Below are 22,373 nucleotides of genomic sequence, written 5' to 3'. Positions count from 1 at the left end.
CCTGACCTAAACCCAGTTCTAACCTGATCCCTGAAACAAAGTCTGAACCCTCGAACAGCCATTTTTAGGTGTGTCCTCACTGCAGTGGTTTAAAATTCAAACCTGTCCTCTCCCTGGACAGTCATACAAGTACACACACACACACACATTCAGATACACACACACACGTGGAATGTGCTGCTTCCTGTCAGCTGTTTTCCTGGGAATTACTAACTTCCAAAGAATCTGAATCTGTGTGTGTGTGTGTTATTTGATAATCTTATTTCCATTTGTGTCTCTCAGCAGTTATCATAACATTTTTATTCACTGGTCTCATTGTTGAGATTGTGAATCATGACGACAGCAGGAGCCACACGTTCACGACAGAGACAAAACCACAACACCAGAGGACCCGAGGACCGGAGGACCCGAGGACCGGAGGACCCGGCTCAGCTCTGCTTTCAGTGTGTCATGCACCTACACACAGCACCACAAACTACTGTGGGTAACTACTCTTGACTACTGATGATTCAGATCATCGGCATCAACAAATGTCTTGACTTTCTTTTTCAAACGTTCCAGTCTCGTCTCAAACAGACGGGTGATGGAAAATGGAGGGAAGCTCGACTCATGTGTGAGTGTGAATGTCTGACTCAGGAGAGAGGATTTTATCACTGACCAATGATCAGGACACACATGTTTTATGTCCCCGTCTTTGTTCATCACCAGTGATGAACAAAGACATGAAAGCCTGAGTGTAGAGACTCACTGCTGCAGCTGCACTGAAGGGAAAAGACACAGTGAGTGTTTCAGTGGGACATGTGCAGTGATTTGTCCTGTGGACACACTGCACAGCGAACGGCCCAGTAAGTTCAAGAGTAAAGCAGAACCGTGGAACAGCATTTATCTCTGACTTTTTAAAATATCAAGAATTATAAACAGAGTTTGGTGCAGTTATCAGAGTTCAGTGCGAGCTAATCTGCAGCTGAGCTGGGCTGTCACTGGGTGTGGGCTGTGAATGATACATTTCTTAGAACTGTATGTGAGATGTATTCAAGAAAAAACATCAGTAATGATGTCGAGTGTTTGTAAAAACAAAGATGAAAATACCCACAAATATTCTGTCTAAACTATGGATTTGGAAAATTCTGATTCAGGTTCCGTTCTGATTTCCACCCTCGGATCGTGGACAGGAGTCACAGAACAGCTGCAGGGTTCACGACCAACCAGAACCAAAACCATGAAAACACATCGGTGACCCACACTGTTACACACACACTGTTACACACACACTGCTATACACACACACACCGTCCTGCTGCCATAAACACTCACTACAGCACCAAATATGGATTAATCCGCTGCTGAAAATAGTCCCTGACAGATGCTCTGTATGCCTCTGTGAGCTCTGTGAAACGATCTGTAAACAGCTGATTCATGGGACAAAAACATGGCAGCAAATATCCAGTGAACTTCTGCTTTTGTAATTTTCTCCTCATGTTTCCTGCGTGTGCTCAGACCGGGTCGCACTGAACTCATCACCTGTCTTCATCACTCAACACACACACACACACACCTGTTGTGCCTGCGGCGGTTCCTGACAGCTGACTGACAGGTCCTGGTGGGAGTGGGCGGGACCTGCTGGTTCACCTCAGCAGTGGACACACTGGGCCCAGAAAGAATCAGAAACTCTCAAAAGGAATTTAACCCGTTTCACCGTTAGCCTGTAGGGGGCACCAGCAGAGAATCTTCTCTGGACAGGAAGAGAAGGAAAATGTGTTTATCTTATGACTGGAGTCTGAATCCAATCTTATCTTCACACACTTATAATAATAAGTGTGTGAAGATTAGATGTTAAAGCTGCTATGAACTGCGTGGGAAGTGTGTGTGTGTGTGTGTGTGTTTTCTGTGTTTCAGGTGTGTCTCACCTGAGATCAAACAGAGAGGAAGCTGGGGGCAGGACTTCTCTTTTTATTTACCAGACATCTGCTGTAACAGCTCGTCCACGTCCTGTTAATGACAAAGTGTTTGACTTACACATGAAGCAACAGGAGCAAAGTGCCGACACCAGTCTGACTCCTTCGCTCATGTTCCCCTCAGGATGAACATTCAAACTAAACCAAACTGTCTCTTCACTTCTCATTTACATGTAACAGAATTCAAAGTCAATGCATGAAAACTGTCATGGCTGCCTGTGATCAGCGTACGGTGGCCTGCAGGGACAAACAGTCAGGACTGTGTGATCACAGCAAGTTTCCATGACTGTTGCGATAAAGTCAAACCTACAAATATTTGACTTTCCTGACTGCGGTTAGGTCAGATACCGTGATCCTGCCGCACACGAGTTCCTTCACCTGTGGCAGTTAAAAATAAAGCTGTGTGGGTTTTTATCGTCACACACTCAGATAATAAAACTCTCACACAGGTGGACGAGCTCTCACTGCCGTCTGACTCTCTCCACCCACTTCCTGTCACCTGCTTCACCTTTGTGCTTTTTGCGCAGCTGTCGGTGTTAATACGTTCACCTCACAGTTCATCACCTCATTCTCTCCTCATGCTCTATTTTCTTTATGACATTTTTCATTTTTATTATTTATTTTTCTTCCTTCTTTTGTTTAAAAGTAAATACGCAGACATCAGAGTGACGCTGAGTGTGCAGGAGTGGGCCATAAAACCCGGTCAGTCACTCTCCTGGAAACTTTCAGGTCAGCCAATAAAAAAAAACCTGCGTGTCCACATACTTTTGGCCACACACTGTACTTTTAGTGTCCATGAATTAAACTGAAGCTGAATCTTGGACCAGTCTCACACACGCCTGCAGCCCATATAAGGAGTTTCCTTCCTGCTGGTCGGACAGATCAAGAAGCAGGAAACTGCTCCTCTGTTTGACTGATAACGCAGCTTGGCATTGTGGGTAAACGGGGATCACATGTGAAGCTTTATCAGCTCAGCGGGTCGAGCCGTCAGGTGTGGAGTTTTACTTTTAGTCTCTGTCAGTTAACCAGACGGCAGCTGTCTGATTAGATTACACAAAAACCAACACGACTGTTTTCCTTTCATCTCAGTCTCCTGCAGCCTGTTTGTGTCAGAGGCCGGGGCTGAAGGAAAGGTACCGACGCAAAGGTGTAAAGGTACACTGCAAGTAAAGGTAGAGGGCCCCTGGACCCCCGGGCCCTGAGCCCTGAGCCCCTGAGCCCTGGGCCCCTGGGCCCCTGGGCCCCTGGGCCCCGGGCCCTGAGCCCTGAGCCCCTGAGCCCTGGGCCCCTGGGCCCCGGGCCCTGAGCCCTGAGCCCCTGGCTGGCCTCTTCAGGTTTGGAGACTGTGACAGTCTGAAGAAGGAAAATGAAAACCTGCCTGAGCTGAGCTGACTGAGATTCTCCTTCAGTGACAGTTTGAATTATAACTTTTGTCTGTCAGGACAAAAACTGGAAGCAGTGTGACTCTTCCAACGTCTTAGGGACGAGTTCAGACCGATAACATCCGGTTCACGTTCAGGTTTTCTGATCCCTAAACCAGCAGCTGCTCAGAAATCAGTCTGATCTCGTCTCTGTCACGGCGTCTGTTGATCATTCCTCTGTCACTGTTGCATTTTTACCATGTTAGTGTTAGAACAGCAGAGCGTTCAGTGACACTGTGTCCTCAGTGCAAAGAGTCATCTCTGTGGCTGAGAAGGTTTCAGCCGTCTCACCTGAGCTGTGAGAAGTCGATGTCAGAAACCACAGCTGATGAAGCTTCTCAGAAAAACACGCCGTGCTGCGTTTGAAGCTCAGGAAACGCTGCGGTATTTTAAGGTTACTGTCTTCCTGACAGGTCTCCATGAGACATGAGACACGTTTCAGACCTGGCTTTCACTTTAATTCTCCTCACCTCTGATGTCATGGGCGGAAAACACGTCTTCAGAGGAGAAGACAGAGGACGGAGAAAAACTGTTCCATCCAAACGTAACGCAAAGTCAAACTGAAAGAAAAAGAAAAATAAGGCAGAAAAAAATTTAATTCGTGAAAGTTTCCATCCACTGCTCGTTAGTCACGAAAAACACCACAGAAGAAGAAGTGAGGCCTTCAGATGAGCTGCTGTCAAAGCTCAGACGAAATCGGACATTTCTCTTTGCTTGTTTTTATATTTCAACATCTGTCAGTGAAACTAAAACTAAAGTCCCAGCAGCTGTTTGTACTCCGAGCCTCACGTCAGCGTTCGACGTGAATACAGAGTGTTAAAGACACATCAGCGCTTTATCATTAACATTCGTCCTCCGAGCTGAAACATCACAGGAGCTTCACAGAGGGCTGAAGTCCTGACATCACTTCCTGTCGCCACCTGGGCTTATGGGAAGCGGTTCTCATTAAACGCCACTAAAAACCATAAATACTGAATGAACAGTGATTTTACAGCTGAACACATGAAGCAGCGTCGCTGACTCTGAGGAGAAGCTCTGGATTCACACGCTTCGCCTCTGAGTCCGTGGGATTCATGTTCATCTTCTTCATCACTGCCGTCAAACCTTCACTCTCATTTCAGGATGAAGATCATCATCATCATCACACTGTTCATCATCCCAGTTTTTGGTCTGACTCAAACAGAAGAAGAAGAAGAGGAGGAGCAGGCGGAGCTGGTTCTCCAGGCTCTGCAGAGGAAGACGAGCAGAGGTTTGATGTTTGCTGTGAAGAACAGGTGGACTGAAACCCACCTACACTTTCCCACTTTCTGTCACAGCAGCTGAGCCGGCGTCAGGTCTCTGGAATCAGGATGTGATGCTACAGGACTTTTTGCCAAACTTTTGTTTTGAAGTCGAGAACTTCCAGAAGAAGAAGAAGGTTTTCTGTGCAAGACGCAGGTTTTATAACAGCGTATACACACAGATACGTAGCAGCACAGGTACAGACTCACTCCAGCTGTGGCTCTGCAGAAGCTGCTTTGCTGAAACTTGCTGCTCTAACGGGCTGAACGGTGTGATGGAGTGTGGAGAGCAGAGGGGAGAGAAGGGGAGACACCAGTGACTCACCCTTTTACTCACAAATGCTGATTTTGTGCATCTTCTCACACGTTCACACTTTCAACTCCAACAACACTCGTTTCTTTCTTCTCCTCTGTGATTGTTGCCTCGGGGGGAAATTCCCCTCAGATCTTCTCCCACTGTCACAAACCGTCCAGCTGTCATGTTTCCTGTAATCTCTCCTCTCTGTCACGACTCTGCTCTTGTTTTGGATCCATTTTGTCTTTTCTTTAGTTTTTCACAGTTTGACAGCAGCAGTTTTACAGAAGAATCAGAATCAGCGAACTTCTGACGATGTTCTGTGTCAGTGTCTGTGTCTGTGTCAGTGTCTGTGTCAGTGTCAGTGTCAGTGTCAGTGTCAGTGTGTCTCTGCTCTCTCTGACTTCCCTCTTCTGTCTGTGGTTTTATTTGTTTAAACATTTGTTTCTGCTGTTTGAGTTTTTATTTGAGAACGTAGGAGAGAATTCAAAACGTTTTCCTGTCGTCTTATTTCTTATGTTTTGTTCTGACATTTAACTTCCAGCTGTGACCTTTGGCCTCTGTCAGTACTTTCTATTCTCAACATGGTCTGAAGACTTTATGTGAACATAGGATCATTTTCTTTTTAAATCCTTTCTCCTGAGGCTCTCTGCGACCCCCCCCCCCCTCCCGCCGCCCACCCTCCGACCACAACAGCAAAACTGTTCTGTCATGAAACAGCTGCCACGTCTGTGGAAACCTAACACCACGCTGCGCTGTGGTCGGCACCTTTTTCTGTCGGTGGTCTACAGACGGAGACGTTCCGCGCAGCGTGGGGAGGAACCCGACGCTCTGGAAAACCCTGCTGCTGAGGGGGCGGAGTGGAGGGTGGGTGGTGTCTGGGGAGGGGGGTTACCATCGCTGCGTCCCTGGGGGAGCTGAGCAGGATGGGTGGGGAGAGCACTGCGCTGTAACGCTCTGAGAGTTTCGTGTTATTATGAAGGACATTCTGACAAAGTTCAGTTTTACCTGGAATCACAGGAGATGAGAAAATAGAAGAGTCACACAGCTTCAGGACAGGCTGCTGTGAGCTTCACCCAGAGGAACTCATCAGCTGCTCACACTCCACAGCAAACACTGAGGTCTGAGCCGGAGACCGGAGGCCAGAGTCAGAGACCAGACGTTCCTCAACAACAACAACGAGCACACTCCCACAGCACCACTCACCTCCTGAGCCCCACACACTCCTCCACTCATCACATCCACAGTCTCCCTCTGTCCTCTGTCCTCTGCAGGTTCACCTGGTTGACAGGTGTTCAGGTGGTGCTCGTCAGCTGTCGTTTTACCCAGGTGAACCACGTTGTGATTCTCTGTGTTTTGTATGGACCTCGACATTTACTGTTGTTTATACAGCACAAACAGTCAGGAGTGAAAAAGAGGAAGACTCGTGTCCAACAGACGCACTTTGGATTTATATTTAAAATCTTGGACACAAATGTTCGAGCACTTTTCCTGATACTCTGAAAGTTCACTGTTATAAAAACCAAAAACAGGAACATGTTTCTGAACAGATCCTGTTATTTCCTGCGCGATGTAACACACCTGGACGCGTCAGAACTCAGGCAGTCAACCTCTGTTTCCTGAGAATCAGGATCAAATCACCGTTATGCAAATCATGACACTTAAACCAGTTCTTACCTCTGGAAATTCCCCACGATGCAAATCTCACCCTGGATCCCTGGACTGCAGCTAACGTCCCAGGAATCTGTGGCTGTCAGTGAGTGTGAGGGGGAGGATCTGAGCAGCAACACTGGCAACACACAGGTTTAACACTTCCTCACCCACAGACCCTCCTGAGTCCCCCGGGTACTTTGCCTGTGACCCCAGGTTCCTCCTAAAGGACCTGGGGCATCTTTTGGAGACTCAGCAGCCCCGCCCCACCTGTCCCGCCCCCCTCCCCCATGATGCCACCTGCTGAGTCAGACCAGTTGTTGAACCTTTTTGTTATCACCTCCACACACACACACATACAGTACATGACTCAGCAGAAAAGCTGATGGAGCCTGGAGCAAACTGTTTGACCACCCTCATGTGGCTGTAATACCCTGTTTCTGGGCCTGAAGGGTCAGATCGTCTCCGACCTCAGACTGAGCTGATTTACTGTCCTGTGATCTGAGCTGTCTGTCCCTCTGATAAGACTCACAGCCTCCAGTCGTCCCCCAGCTGCAACTCAGCAGAAATGTAAATATTATTTGGAGTGAAAACAGTCTGGATGAAGCTGCTGAGTGGGAATATGACAACGCCAGGGTCAGCGTTTCACGATGGAGGCCGAGCTGAACGAGTCACTCAGCAGAGTCCCACTCCTCTGTGGAGCTTTGCTCTGTGTCCTCCAACGTCCCTGCTCCATGCAGACCTGGGAGTGTGGGAGTTTTAGGAGTCCACCATTGTCTCTACACCTGGACATGAACCAAGGGAGCCCATAATTGTCTTTATATGGGCACCTGAGAGTCCATCATTGTCTGTATGTGGACATCTGAGAGTCCACTGGACACCTGGACACTTACAATCAAAGTGCAGCCACAGGAAATGAAATCACTTTTCAAAGACGAGGCTCGAAACCCTCGACGTTCCTTTGTGACATTAACGTCACTGTGGGAACGTGATCCTGCAGGAAACATGGCCGACACTGAGACAGAAAACCTTCCACTCCTCATCGCTGACCGTCCCGCTCCATCAGCATGACTCAGCAGAGTCACTGTGACTCAGCAGACTTTCTCTTTTTTTCTTTTATTGGTAAGACAGAAAACGATGACGGGGACACGTCCAAGCTGTGAATCACAGACAGATTTTCTTCTCAAACCTTTTTGAATCACAGACCTGAAGAAGTAAAACTACAAAGTGTCTCACGGAGAAAAAGGTGGACGTGTAGAGAAGAGTCCGGAAAATAACCAGAACTTCAGATGGTCTTTATTCCTGTTCCAACCCTGAGACCTGGACCCACTGCTCTGTACCATCTGTATCCATGCTGCCCACCTGTTCATGTCTGTGACCTTTGACCTCCTTGCTGCGCTGTTGCCCATGAAGACAGTAAACCTGAATCTGTGTCTGGCTTTAAATGGACCGACAGGAGCTGAACTTTGACCCCGTTTCTCTGGGCTCAGCTTGGCAGCTTCAGCCTGCTGCTCTGGGTTTGTTTGCCAGGTCGGACGTTCGAGAATGACACAACCACAGTGTTGACTAATCGGTGAGTCCAGCAGCAGCTCAGAGAGAACAGGGAGGAAACTCCATGTCTCCCTCAGCCGGACATATATGTCCAGTCTCATTCTGAGAATCTGAGACTGTCCCACTGGACCAGTTTCTTCTTTTTGTTTCCAGCCACTTCCACTGAACTCAGCCGGCGGGACTCTTTTCTAGATGAGGCAACTCATCTCCTCCCTTCAGAGAAAAGCTGCTGAATCGGACAGAGGCCACAAAACTCCTCTGTGACCTTTGACCTCTGGCTTCTAACAGAGACGAGTATAGAAATAAAGCTGTACGGTGGAACAGCATCCTGATTATTAGTGTCAGGGAAAAGTTTGGAAGTTTGCTGTTTATAAAAAGTCTCACACCTGGTGGGACTGACAGGACCCCCAATGTATGAAGGGCTTTTATTTTGAAGAGTCTGATGTACTTTTTTGTGCAGCTGATTTTTATTTTAAAAAATTAACTTAAGAAAATATAAAAATAAACTATTTGCAAAATAAATCAATTGAAAATTACAATAAGAATTCCACATTTTAGGAAGTGACAGAACAAAGCAGGTTGTTAAACACTCAGCAGGAAGTCAGAAAACACAAATATCTTAAATTAAACGTGCAGTTTCCAATAAAAATAAAATAAATACAAACACAGACAGTTTGGCTGATGACAGACCAGCCGTCAGCGCGTAGTTCCTCAGCCAAACTCAGTGATCAGTCGTTATGATACTGAACAAACCGATAAATGACAGGGAATCATAAAGACGTGAGCTGCAGCCTGAAAGTTCAGACAGAACAAATAAGAATAAAACAAAAACTAATAAATAAGTGTTTAATGTGAAGTCCTGAGCTGCTCCAGTCTGTGCTTCAGCTGTCTGCTCCTCTTCCTCAGCTCGTCCTTCATCGTCTGCAGCCTCCTCTCGTCCTCCCGGATCTCCGTGATGAACTCCGTGGCCTTCTTCAGAATCACCACCTTGGCTGCTTTATCGTTGTTGGCCACCGCCGGGATTTGGTCCCTCAGAGCCAAGAAGCTCATCTTCAGCTCGTTTCGTCGCTGCCTCTCCAGCACGTTGTGAGTCCTGCGTTTGTCGTCGCTGTCCTCTCCGTCTGATCGTGGACTCCAGCACCTGCGGCCGCCGCCCTGCCTCAGCGCAGAGCAGGCGACCTCCGACCTGATCCGCTTCACGGCGGGCTGCTCGCGGGTCGCTGGGGGCTGCTGGGCGGCGTAGTTGTGTTGGTGGATGTTGACGTGGGAGCGTTTCAGGACCAGCGGGGAGGTGTCTGACCGCCGTGACGCCTTTCGCCTGTCCACCGTCACCACGTCGATCTCTTCATCCTCCTCCTCCTCTTCTTCTTCTTCTTCTGGGGAAAACAGAGAGCATTGTGGTGTAAGTGCTGGTGGTGACATATTAACGTCGGACATCTTTAAATCGGTTTCATGCTGCTGTCTGTAAACACGGATGTAAACAGTGAAGGATTCAACACTTTCTTCTTTTAATGAACAGAAAACAAACACATGAAACAGGAAACAGGAAACCTGGACTGTGTCGGTGGTTAAAGCATCAGGAAGCGGTCGATAAAGGAGGAGTCACAAGAAACAGAATAAAGAATCACAGAAACGGAGGACAAACTCGAGAGGCTTTCCAAAATAAAAGCCCGATTCCCACCTGATTCACTGTCACTGCTGCTGAGAGGTGGTGAGTCCAGACACAGCTCTGACCCCGCCTCCATCGCTGCTCCATCGCCGCTCTTCTCCATCAGCTTGGTGCATGGGAACACCACAGAGGGGTCGATACAGTCTGTGGCTGCTGTGTGGAGGTCCTGCAGGTACCCCGTGTTCACCTGAGGCCTGCCCACCTGCTGATCACCTGCTGGGTCTGTGACGCCGTTAGTGTTGGTGGTGGTAGTGGTGGAGGAGTCTTGGCGGGACCGGAGCGAGGCCAGCCTCTCAGACACCACCTTCTCCAGCTTGGTGGCGGCGGCGAAGCTGCTGCTCCACATGCAGTCCTGGATGATGAAGGACTGGAGGAAGGCAGCGGAGGGACTGCAATCCCCGTCCAGGAGGTCGGACACCGCCTCCAGGTGATCTGAGGCAGACAGCGGGACATCGGACAGGGAGGGTCTCCGGTTGGGGGACAGGGGAGGCGTCGGCAGCAGCTCGAATTTCTTCCAGATGTCCTCACCGGGGCCTGGGAGGAGCTGGCTACGTGGAGGAGGGTAGAAGTCCTCCTCCTCGCCATCCAAGAAGAATAAGGGCTGGACTGTGTCGTAGTCGTAATCATAGTTTGTGCTGGACATGGTTAACACCGGCGGCATTGTGTCTGTGTGGGGAGGCACAAAACATGAGGCTCAGCAGCTTTTACCAGGCAGCACTGTGGTGATCCCACAAATCAAGGACAAATAAAAGCTCCATACAAAAAATATCCAACAGGAGATTTAACAAAGCTGAGTTTAAAGAAAAGAAGTGAAGCTGTTTGGCTGAATTTTAGGAAAAAGATTAAAATTGTACCAAATACAAGAGGAGACTTTATTCATGTGCATTTATAAGAATAGAAAAACCCTTTCTGACTTCATCTAATCATAAAACACCAGTAAACTCTTCATATCCTGTGGTTTCAATCTCCAAATTTCACTAATTGCAGCAGTTCGACTGCAGATTCAGTTCCACCCTGAAAACACAAATTAGCATGACAGATATCAGATCTCTGAAATGACTGAAGGCCCCAGTGTTTGCATACAGGGGGATACCAGACAGCTGTCACAGTCCAGGTTCCTGTGTGAGTGTTACAGCTGATACCGATACCCGTCACACAGACATGACCATTAAGCATGTTCATGTTATTTTAAACTAACCTCTGAGCATCATGGGAATCTTTGTGTCTCTGCCACTGACAATGAAAGAAATGTTACCTGACACAATCCTGCAGCTTAAAATGAAAACAACCACTTTAAAGTCTCAGGTGACGGTGTTAGCTGTCTGGTATGGAGAGAATTTTTACACCAAACTCCATTCAAAAATCAGTTGATTTAACGCCGTTTACACTGTCGTCTTATCGCTAAATGTGACTCAAAGACATCTGACATGTAAATAACCCAACAGCCCTTTAAAAGGGTTAGGTGTCTGGTGTGTTATTAACACATGAATCTATAATGTCACGTTTTAAATGTCACACTGAACTTCAACAGAAACATGAGCGTTAAACTTCTGTCCAACTCCCTGTTTGTTGCTTAAAGATGAAAACTGCCAATGACGAACTACATTTAAAAAACATGGGAAAATGTGTTTGCACTTATCAGGTGTTATCAGGCAGCAGGTAACTGAACTCTGTGACCCGCCATAACCTGTGACGTCAGAGGGGAAAATAAAGACACGTGGTTTGACCAAACATTGACAGGTGAAGCTCTACCTGTCTCCAGGTACGGCAGAAACCGGATTATCTGAGCTAAGCTGTCACCGTCTGTGTGAACGGATCCGGTTTGTGACCAAAACAACAACAAAACACTAAATCACACACAAAAAACAACAACAACAACAACAAACGTAAACAGCTGTAACAGGTCAGTGATCTGTCTTCCATATGGACAAATGTCCACACAAACATTCAGCGTGAGGAGACATGTCCTCTGTCTGTGTTTGACTCGGTCTGAGGGTCTAATTCACAGCAGACTCCAGCCTCCTCTGTGAAAACCTCCAACTCCAGCTCAGTGAACGGAAACCACCGATTTAAGTGACAGCTGTCAAAACACAGCTGATGTCCACGGCACCGGCTAAACTCAGCGGTAAGTTCGGCATCGTTTTGTGCTGCTGTGGTGATAAGTTACCGGAGGAAACCTTCCTGAAAGGAACCGACACAGAGCCGGAGCCGTTATCTGCAGGCTGAACTCACCGTTATGTCTCTGAGAATAAACTCTGGCGGAGTAAAGTCCAAGTGTCCCGGTGAGCGAAGCTTGAATCAGACACTTTTCTCCAGCGGACTCCGTCACTATGTCCCCGTCCAATCAGCAACAGGTGGAGGTGAACTGTCAGACCGCAGAGCCGCGCTGATGCTGCCCCGCTCCTGCTCCGAACACTCGGGCTGACTCACTGCGACCTGCCGCTCTGGACACTTTAAATACTCCGGCTGCTGCCTTCTCTGTAGTCATCCGCCATTTACGCGCCAAACGTGGGAACGCGGTGAACTGAGAAGACCTGTTAGCGCGTCAGTGAGCGCGGGAAAAACAGCTGCGGCAGTTTTTCTGTTCGAAAATTTAAATTTAAATAACGAATAAATTTATGCGTAAAACCGGAGCTGGGTGCTATCAGGGAACTATTCTACTCCGCGGATGTGTAAAACGGTGAGAGAGAGAGAGAGAGAGAGAGAGAGGGTGGTCCCACTGACGGGAAATGATGCAGCTGCAGAAAGGTCCGGGAACTCAGCTGTCATCCGGTGACTCAGCCATGAAAACAATAAACAAACAAACAAATACAACGATAAACAATACAACAACTTTCAAAAGAGAAGAAAGACTTTAGGAATAAATCTATCAATGTAATTTTGTTTATTTTATGAATATAAATAAAATAAAATAAAATAAAATAAAATAAGAAATAGAAATAAAGGAAAAATAAAACAATGAATTAAGAAGAGAAATAGTGAAAGAAAAATGTGGTTGTTAAAACATATTACAATGAAATAATAAAAAGATTAAGAAAAATATTTAAGGAAAAAAATTAAACAATAAATAAATATACAATATGAATATATTAAATAATATCATATACAATATAGATAATAGTAAAACTAAGTGATGACATAAAAATGTTAAAAAAGAAAAGAAAAATATTACTGGAACAAACAAACTGAAATAAACCTTTCTGTGGCCAGGGATCAGTTCTCCTGATCCATTATTATCTCAGTCCATGTTTACACTAAAACAACAGTTTGTTAAATTGATAGAACATCATAATAGTATTAAACATGGTAAATAGTGAATCTGTGTGTGTGTGTGTGAGGAGTCAAAGCTTCTCACTGCTGCTCTCTGCTGGTTCGAACAACAAATTGCTTCATATCAAATCACACGGACTCTACCTTTAATGAAATGTGCTGTATAAATGAAATCCGTGCTTTACGTTTGCTGTGATGAATAAAAATGCTGTTGTGCTGCCCCCTGCTGGCTGCAGCCGCACACTGCTCCTCACCAGGTGATGAAACAACAGTACTGACAGCACAACAGTCACAGGTTATGATCCATACTAACAGATAATGGTTGATTTAGTGGACTCACCTGTGACTCACCTGTGTTTTACCTGCTGTAACAAGCTGAAATAACATGAAAAATAAAATATCCATTGGTGGTGATAAAAAAACTGATGACCTAGCTGCGGTGATTAGCTGGCACTGATTAGTATTATTCATTGTTCAAGACGTCCCTTAGTTAGACGCAGTAATGTTCCCCTCGCTGTGAAAACAAAAACTCCACAGGATGCTCTGGATAAAAGCTGATGAGTGTTAGTGTCAGTAGGAGCAGCTGATAATAATGATAATAATCAGTCAGACTGGCTGAGGTTGTAGTCGACAGCTTGTTTGTGTTCATCAGTCTGTTGTTGGACTGTAGAAAGCAGCAAAGCGAAGGTCTGTTCTTCACAGTAGCAGCAGCACAGTGGCTGGAGCTGTCAGTACTGAGAGCAGTGTGAGCTGTCTGTGTGGTGGTGCAGTGTGTTGTTACAAACACCAGAGGGCAGCAGAGGATTAGTTCCTGACAGCAGGATTTTAAATGGCAGATATTCTGATGCATGACAGCAGCTGAATGACTGATATGATTTCGCTGCTGCTTCTCATCCACGTTTCACTGGCACAGTCAAAGAGGTCAGAGACATCAGATCCACCTGTGTCTGTCCTGCTCAGACCAGGTGGACTGTCTGCTGTGAAACAGGTCTGCTGGTGGGATTAGAACAAGCAGTGACTGAGTCTATACAAACAAAATTCATTTTCTAAGGCTGAAGACTTAGAAAACGTCAAGTCTGGACGTTGGTTGGATTCTTCAGAGACTTGTCCTGCAGCTGCTCCAGTGTCATCTCGGCTGTTTGCTTCAGGTTATTGATGAGCTGAAAGATGAAACGTCTCCCAGGGAAGTTAGTAGGTTATAAACCAGGCGATGAGCAGCAGCAGAGTTTGTTCTGAGAGACACAGAAAAGAGTCTGAACACTTTCAGTTTCTGCTTTTTAAGAAATCTTCTGAGGACACAACAGAAAACACAAGAGAGACACAACAACATTAGATAAGTAGCAGCAGGAGAAGTATAATACTGGAAGGCCTCCAGTGTGAATGAGTGAGCTGTTGCAGCCAGCAGAGGGCAGCAGTGTGTCAGTTCTGTTCCTGACAGCAGCAGCACAGAGCAGGTGGAGGTAATGAGAGAACAAGTGTACAAACTGTAGGAATAACTACAGCTTTAAACTGAAGGCTTGACAGTAGAAAATCTTTTAGAATTATATCAAATATTTGATAGAAAAAAGGGAGAGTTCAACTCAGTTTAAACACAAAGTCAATCAATAAAACAAGTGACTCATTGTTCAGTTTGTTTCAGCTGTTTCACATTTTCAAGAATATTTCTGAAGAAATATTGAATTTCTCAGTGTATCTGTAAGTGAACACTTTCATATTTATACTAATAAATATTTGAATATTACAATTAAAAGCATTTCCAGACAAAACACAAACAACTAAAACACAACAACGATGGAAACAATGAGACTGAAGAAGAAAAAACACACAATCTGTTTAAACAAGTCTTTTTTTTCTTTTCTATCAAATCAGGTGGAAATGAACTTTAAATTCTATCCAGACATGTTGGTGAAAATATCTGATGAACACAAACATTCACACTAAAGAACAATAACTTGAAATATTAGAATGATAGAAAAAAATCAGATGGAACAAAATGATTTCAGCTGCTTTAATGTTCAAATCATTTGATTCTGTGTCTTAAACTGTCAAAATAAAATGTACATGACAAATAATCAGTATTGAAACAACATGGAGACGATTTATTAGTTGTTGATTTTCAGTGTTTGTGTAAGTCACAGTTTAAAATGGAGAAAATATATTAAAAAACATTTTAACAGAGACATGAAATCTGAGCAGCTGAGGATGAGAACGATGTAAAGAAATAAATAAGAAAAAGATGAAAATAACAAACAGGTTGCTGTTGTTCACACGGAGGTTGAGAGTTTTTCACAAAGTGACAAAAGTGAAAAGTCATTTCCGGAGAAACTCTCTGCAGACGTATGATGAATAAAAGCTCAGCTCTCTGCTCTCACTCACACTTTAACATCGTTCACCAGACCTCAGTGTGAAGATTAAGATTCACAGCAGAATGGATGGAACAATAATAATAATAATAATAATACAAAGATGTTATTATCAAAATGATCACATTCACACACAAACAGACACACACAGGAAAACCACACAGCAGCTTCAGCTGAGCCGTCAATCAGCAGCAGCCGCAGCCTCATCTGTGGGCCGCAGGGGCTGATGGGAGCTTTGAGGACCCGTTAGAAAGCACGTGGGCCTCGTCTGATCTCACAGCTCGTCCTCGTTCGGCCTCAGCTGCATCAGAGAGACACTTCTCCTCAGGTTCCCCAGAGGAAACACCACTGCACAAAATGCTTTTCCTCCCAGCTGCTGCTCTGTGCTGTCTGTGTTCAGGTGAGAGTTTCCAGCCAATCAGGAGCCAACAAAGCCAACCTTTAACAAACACTGTCACACTAACCTTCATCTGTCTGTCTGCTTCTCTACAGCGCTGGTTGCCATGGCAGCAGAGCTGAATCAGGAGCAATTATCACTGACCAGGAGAGTTGGTCAACCAGTCTCCTTCAGCTGTGGAGGAACTCACCAGTGTGATGGTAGTTACATATACTGGTACCAGAAGAAAGACACAAAAACATTCACAGTGATTCTCCGTTTTTATAAGAGTCGTTGCAGCATAGAAAGACGGTACGATCATCCTCAGAAAGATGATTTCACAGCTGAGAACAAACCAAACGGCTGTAACTTGAAGATAGACACAGTTAAACTCATTCATTCAGCCACCTACTACTGTTCCTGTTGGAAGTCTGGTTCCCACAGTGAGAAATGATCCCTGCAACCTGAACAAAAACCAACAGATGAACAGATGTCAAACAGTGTTAGTGACAGGAAGAGAGCAGTAAACCACAGCCCAGGTTCACATATTTCACCTCCATCTCACACACTTTGTCTCCAGGAGTCTCCAGCCATGCAGCAGCTCTGTGAGGCTGCACTGAGACACAGTGGAGCTCTGAGCAGGTATTTGATCAGAAAGCAAAGTGTTGGACACATTCAAATGTTGACCTGATGGTGGCGCTAGATGAAAAGTCAGAGGATCAGCAGAGTTATTACAGTTCATCAACAAATCACTGGACTTTATCACAGGAGTCTTTGTGTGTCGGCTCCGTGATTGACTGATGCCTCTCGCCCGTAGTCAGCTGGGATAGGCTCCAGCTGCCCTGCGACCCTGAAGGTTACAAACAGACAAAATATACAAAAGTCACTTCAATATAAAGGATAAAATACAAACAGCCTGAAACATTGACGCTTCAGCGCGACAGGTTTTGCACAGAACCTGTTTCTGCTGCACGTCTGCGGCCTCAGACCCGAAATACTCCCAAATGAGCGACGCGCTGTTTTTCTTGGGGATTAAACGCCGTAACTCCGCTTCTGCTCCAGCTGAAGCCATTTGACTAATGAAGCAGCAGGTGGAGCAGGTGATACTGATTGCGTTAGCCTCACCTGTGCACGCGCAGCACGCCGCTTCTGATCGGTGAGCTCGGCAGGTATGTGGAAAACAGCTGACACAGCAGATCCTGGGTCAGTCAGGAGCACTGCAAAAACCCGCAGCAGATCATAAAGGAGCGAACCTTGTTGGTGAGTGAGCAGACATTCAGGAGTCCCATGGTGTAGCAGAGACAGAGACACTGGGACTACGCTGCATCTGGCGTCGGTTCAGGGTTTGTCACAAAGTTCACACCGGGTGTGTCGGTCAGAACAATAACTGAAGGACAAACTTCCCTTTATATGTTCCAGAATATCCAATGAAGAGGCAGGTGATGGATAATTCAGGTGATTTATTTCTCTCTGTGCAGGTGAGGGGGTCATGTGGTTTTCTATATCAAATAAAGTGACAAAGTACAACAAGTGAATGAAGAATTAAGGCTCTGAATGTCCAATAAACATCATATAAACAGGACTGAAACTGCTTCATCTCCATGTGCCTCTGATTCCCATAATCCCAGCTCTTAAACACATTTCACCTGACAAACACATTAACACACATATAAACAACATGACATTCACATAACGCTCATGTAAACGTCACACTAACGGCCCAAAATAACAATAATAAACATGACGTGACGTACACACAGTCCGAGGGTGAGCTGAATGCTACAAGTAGCTTAACAAATGCTAAAGTTACACCGCCGAGCAACACAATGATTGTAAGCTGCAGAACGTAAACTCAGTAAGTCAACGATATTCACGTATTCACATTTCACCCACGCACAGACCACAAGCCGTGACGTTAATTAACCGCTCAGCCGGAGATTCACTCTCTGCCGACACATCAACTGTCTGAAAGCCGCCAGTTTCCCGATTCAGCAGAGGGAGCCGAACAACACTACATCTACAAGACATCACACAATGAATAATATGCACTAACTTTGGGGCCTTTTCTACACATGGAGACAGGAGCTGCTGCTGGTTACACCGGGTCCTGTGCTAGCTTTCCTGGCTAGGCTAGTTAGCACGGAGCGGGTCCACAGACCGACCGCTGGACTTTCTGGAGGGGGGACGACAGGAACACCACAGGGACGGTATGGAGCCGGTGTTGTCAGTGTTGTAGCTCCGCGGTGTTAAAGGAGGTAGTGAAGCAGACGAGCTGACAGATCATAGCTTGGACCTGGAACAGCTAAGATCATGTAGGAATATTCCGGTGCTGTGTAGGTGCTCAGAGATACTGTTCAGGGAGTTGAAGGAACAGTATATAGATCAGTGGGATCACGGGGCAGAGCAGCAGCAGCAGCGAGTCGCGCCAGCGTTCACTCTCAACCGGAAGTGCTGCGGCCACCAAGTCTTTAGCTTTAACAACAATAATACATTTTCTAAATCAACCATCTTTCTCTGAGCTAATGGAGCAAACACCATGATGCATGTTTATTTTGTACAGACGGATTTTAAGTCATTTGCATCTTTACAAACGTCAAAGTCATTTTAAAAGAACTCTAACAGTGTTAGCATGCTAACGTTAGCTAACATGCTAATTAGCCCTGAGAGCAAAGTCCAGCTGAGGCTGATGGGAACCTCATTAGTTCTGCAGGTATTTGATCACAAAGTGTTGGACACATTCAAATGTTGACCTGATGGTGGCGCTAGATGAAAAGTCAGAGGATCAGCAGAGTTATTCCAGTTCATCCTGAGGGGAACATGAACGTGTCAACCAGTTGAAATGGGAATATTTCTTCACATATTTCAGTCTGAAGCAAAAACAAAAGACAAGAAGAGACAGTCATGTTGATATGAACATTAGAGAAACTGAAATCTGATACTGGTTCATCATCTGGACTCGTTCACCTCAGCTGACACATTCAGCAGCAGACAGGTTTTTGTATCAGTCTCTTTCACTGTGGGAGACATGATCTTTGGCTCAGGAACTAAACTGTATGTAACAGGTAAGAATCAACTTTTCTTTTCCTTCACTTGTTTGATTGAATGAGTTGAAAATGTGTTTTCAGTCAGTTTGTGCTGCTTCAGACTTTCCATGTTAGTTTGTTCATAGTTAGTACAAAGTTCCTTCTGCAGCCGTTCTTCAATGAAAAAGTTGAGTCATTAGTGAAAAGATGTTTAAATGTCACTGCTCAGCTAACTTCTTCTTTATTTCTGCTTCAGATCAAAGAGTCCAAATTCTATCACTTTCCTCTTCTTAAACATATTTAGTGTTTGATCATCTCTCAGCTCACAAGCAGTTTATCTTCATTAGAACAAGATGAGAAATGATGTGAAACATAATTCAACATATGGCTGAAAAATGGATTTGAAAAAACATAGAAAGCAAAAATATATTATGTACAAAACAAATCTTATGTTTGTTAAATGTTAAAACTGAGCTCATGATAATGCTGATTTATGTGATGGTACATTGTTAATGGTAAAACATTTATTAATGTCTGAAGGTAAACACATGTTTTTATTACTGTGTTAATGTGGATGTGATAAGAATTCACACTGTTTACATTTTATTTAAATTGAAATTAAATTTTTTTCCTTTTTTTTTTCAATTTTTACATGATGTGATGATATATGATCACACACACACACACATACACATTTATTTTGGAAATTTGATGCTGTTGACTGTGTCAATGTGTGTCTGTGCTGCTTGTTGCTGCTGTCAAACTTCAGGTGAGCAGGTAGTGAAGCCCGTGGTGAGCGTGTACCCAGCAGCCCCGAGCCACGTGGAGGGGAACAGCTCCCTGCTGTGTCTGGCCTCAGGTATGTTTCCTCCTCTGGTCCAGTTCTCCTGGGAAAGACAGTTGGAGGACGGTCCTAAGGAGAAGCTGTCCCCTGATGAGGTAGAGCAGCTGGAGCTCAGAGAGCCGAGACGTGCTTCCATCTTGCTGATTCATCAGCCAGAGAACAGCAAATATAAATACTACTGCTCCGTCAGGCACGAGGGGGGAACAGTGGAGGCTCCAGAACAAGGTAATGAAGGCTTGGTGACTGTGCTGAGCAGTGACTGAGCTTCATGTGGAGACGCTGTCAAACAGAGCAGAGGAGCAGAGGACTGACTCATTTCTCTTTTCAGGTGCAGTGGATCCTCTCCAGCCTCAGTGCAGGGTGAAGCTGCTCTGTCTGCTGTACACAGTGCTGATAGTGAAGAGTCTGCTGTACTGCTGTGGACTCTCTCTGCTGATGGGCCTCACAAACAAGGGACCGTCCACCAACGGCCCACATGCTGACTGACTGTTTCCTGCTCCTCTTTTCTCACCATGGCTTCATCTCATTCATCTCATTGATCACTGATCAGAAATCTGAGTAAAATGTTTCTCTTTATGTTCAGGTCAGATACAGTCAGTCCAAAAATAATCAATATATATATCACACTCATATTTGCAGTTTCTACTTTTAGATTCTTTACTATAGTGTAATTTTTATGGTTTATATCTGCTCTAAATTGTGATTTTCATGTCAGTGGGATATTAATCTGAATTATTAGTTGTCTAGTAAATATTCTGTTTATTTTTTCTGTCTTTTTTCTCTAAATAAATTCAGAGTATTATTGGTTTGTCAAATTCATTCAGTGTAAAATTTTCTGTATATATTTAAAATAATAATATATAAAAGTCATTGTCTGTGTGTTTTTATTTATAGATTTAAATTGTGTTTTACATTTAACATTTAGAAACAGTGAACAATATTTACACCCACACATCAGCCTGACTCTGTGAGGGTGGAGGGCTCAGTCTGACTCTGTGAGGGTGGAGGGCTCAGTCTGACTCTGTGAGGGTGGAGGGCTCAGTCTGACTGTGTGTGGGTGGAGGGCTCAGTCTGACTGTGTGTGGGTGGAGGGCTCAGTCTGACTGTGTGTGGGTGGAGGGCTCAGTCTGACTCTGTGAGGGTGGAGGGCTCAGTCTGACTGTGTGTGGGTGGAGGGCTCAGTCTGACTCTGTGAGGGTGGAGGGCTCAGTCTGACTCTGTGAGGGTGGAGGGCTCAGTCTGACTGTGTGTGGGTGGAGGGCTCAGTCTGACTCTGTGAGGGTGGAGGGCTCAGTCTGACTCTGTGAGGGTGGAGGGCTCAGTCTGACTGTGTGTGGGTGGAGGGCTCAGTCTGACTCTGTGTGGGTGGAGGGCTCAGTCTGACTGTGTGTGGGTGGAGGGCTCAGTCTGACTCTGTGAGGGTGGAGGGCTCAGTCTGACTGTGTGTGGGTGGAGGGCTCAGTCTGACTCTGTGAGGGTGGAGGGCTCAGTCTGACTCTTGGTGGAGGGCTCAGTGGAAAAAGTGTGAGTAAGAGACAAACTACAGAGGGAGGGGGGTTGATGAGTGTGAACAGCAGCAGATATGAATCTGGTCTCCGTGGTTATTAGGACTCATAAAAAGCTGCTGACAGTGAATCAACACTTCCTTTCCTGCAGCAGACGAGCTGTGTGGGTTTCTGCTCTGCAGCCTCCACACCGTGAGCTGTGGCTTTTCACTTTAATAACACAATGACAGTTACAACCATCCACACAATATTTGAATACTGAGAACACAACTGAAACCATCATTTGAAATTTCTTGTCATATTTAAAAACAAACAAGTAAATGATACAAATAAACATAAACATCAGGTTAACATGAAATATCTTTCTACAGACTTAGATGCAGAGAGAATAGAGCAAATACATGTTTTCTTTATGAAAAACAACTCATCAATAATTAATCATTCATCTTCCATCTTCTCATTAATGAATGAATCCATTTTTTCAAATGACTTTTCACAGGATTTAAATTGATGCCATGACAGCATTTTAAATATTGAGTCTCAGTGTAAATTTGTCCTCATTAAAGCGACAAACGAAACACAAAGCTCACAGAGACAGAAACACAAACCACTGACACAAACAAGTCCTGTTGTTGTTCTCTTCCTGAAGCAGAGCGTCCATGTTGGTTCACCTCAGGTCGGCTTATTTCAGCAGGTTACAGCTGATTAACAACATAAAACCTGTCAGAGGAGTCTGTACATCTCCATCAGAGCCAAATATGAATGAGTTCACCTCCTTCATCCCACTAACCCTCTCACTTGCTGTGATTCACCTTCATGCTGGAGTTTTTATCAGTGTAGCTGTTTGTGCTTCACTCACACTGCTCGTTATTTGGCAGCAGATTGTGTCATTCAAGCTGTTTTTAAGCTCGGAGTTTCTTTTCCTCTGACTGACAAACATAACTACACTGATGTGTTGTGTGTTGGGCTGTGAATGCTGTTCAAACAGGAAACAGCTGAATGATTCAGGTGGAAACAGCTTTTGCTCCAAAGGAAAAACAGAGCAGATGGAAAAGTGTTTAACAGGTAACTTTCAAATCCAAGATGCTTAAAGAGGAACAGCTTTATCTTTAAGTCACTTTGTCCTTTATGTCAAACAATGAGCTGATTGTTTACTGATCATACTGATGAT

General features: G+C 45.2%; 2 protein-coding genes across 5 annotated transcripts; one reads left to right on the top strand and one right to left on the bottom strand.

Moving 5' to 3' along the window:
- Nucleotides 1–8,322: 8,322 nt before the first annotated feature.
- Nucleotides 8,323–12,312, bottom strand: LOC121193447 (transcriptional regulator Myc-B-like). Of its 3 annotated transcripts, none has more exons than XM_041055810.1 (3): nucleotides 12,054–12,312; nucleotides 9,834–10,487; nucleotides 8,323–9,522 (listed from the first exon to the last, which is right to left on the bottom strand). In XM_041055810.1, the coding sequence occupies exons 2-3, from the start codon at nucleotides 10,480–10,482 to the stop codon at nucleotides 8,999–9,001; spliced, it is 1,173 nt and encodes a 390-aa protein (XP_040911744.1). In that variant the 5' UTR covers nucleotides 10,483–10,487; nucleotides 12,054–12,312; the 3' UTR covers nucleotides 8,323–8,998. The 3 variants fall into 3 exon arrangements, with proteins under 3 accessions (XP_040911744.1, XP_040911743.1, XP_040911742.1); XM_041055809.1 differs by having other exon boundaries at nucleotides 8,324–9,525; XM_041055808.1 differs by having other exon boundaries at nucleotides 8,325–9,528; nucleotides 12,054–12,310.
- Nucleotides 12,313–15,700: 3,388 nt separating this feature from the next.
- LOC121193464 lies at nucleotides 15,701–20,510 on the top strand. 2 transcript variants are annotated; one of them, XM_041055837.1, is made up of 5 exons: nucleotides 15,701–15,854; nucleotides 15,947–16,269; nucleotides 18,850–18,892; nucleotides 19,623–19,922; nucleotides 20,026–20,510. In XM_041055837.1, exons 1-5 carry the CDS (start codon nucleotides 15,812–15,814, stop codon nucleotides 20,181–20,183), a joined length of 867 nt encoding a protein of 288 aa, XP_040911771.1. In that variant the 5' UTR covers nucleotides 15,701–15,811; the 3' UTR covers nucleotides 20,184–20,510. The 2 variants fall into 2 exon arrangements, with proteins under 2 accessions (XP_040911771.1, XP_040911772.1); XM_041055838.1 differs by having other exon boundaries at nucleotides 15,947–16,273; nucleotides 18,854–18,892.
- Nucleotides 20,511–22,373: the final 1,863 nt, after the last annotated feature.

Source organism: Toxotes jaculatrix, chromosome 14 (genome assembly GCF_017976425.1).
Source record: "Toxotes jaculatrix isolate fToxJac2 chromosome 14, fToxJac2.pri, whole genome shotgun sequence".
NCBI lineage: Eukaryota > Metazoa > Chordata > Actinopteri > Toxotidae > Toxotes > Toxotes jaculatrix.
Note: the sequence above shows the minus strand (reverse complement) of the source record. Positions and strands in the feature narration are given on the sequence as shown.

What these genes read in the sequence shown, in the direction of transcription:
- LOC121193447 (XM_041055808.1), bottom strand. Translation starts at nt 10,482, where the DNA reads ATGCCGCCGGTGTTAACCATGTCCAGCACAAACTATGATTACGACTAC. An exon ending in CAGCAGTGACAGTGAATCAG is followed by an intron (nt 9,529 to 9,833) that starts GTGGGAATCGGG and finishes TGTTTTCCCCAG; the next exon opens with AAGAAGAAGAAGAAGAGGAG.
- LOC121193464 (XM_041055837.1), top strand. Translation starts at nt 15,812, where the DNA reads ATGCTTTTCCTCCCAGCTGCTGCTCTGTGCTGTCTGTGTTCAG. An exon ending in TCTGTGCTGTCTGTGTTCAG is followed by an intron (nt 15,855 to 15,946) that starts GTGAGAGTTTCC and finishes GCTTCTCTACAG; the next exon opens with CGCTGGTTGCCATGGCAGCA. An exon ending in AGTGGAGGCTCCAGAACAAG is followed by an intron (nt 19,923 to 20,025) that starts GTAATGAAGGCT and finishes TTCTCTTTTCAG; the next exon opens with GTGCAGTGGATCCTCTCCAG.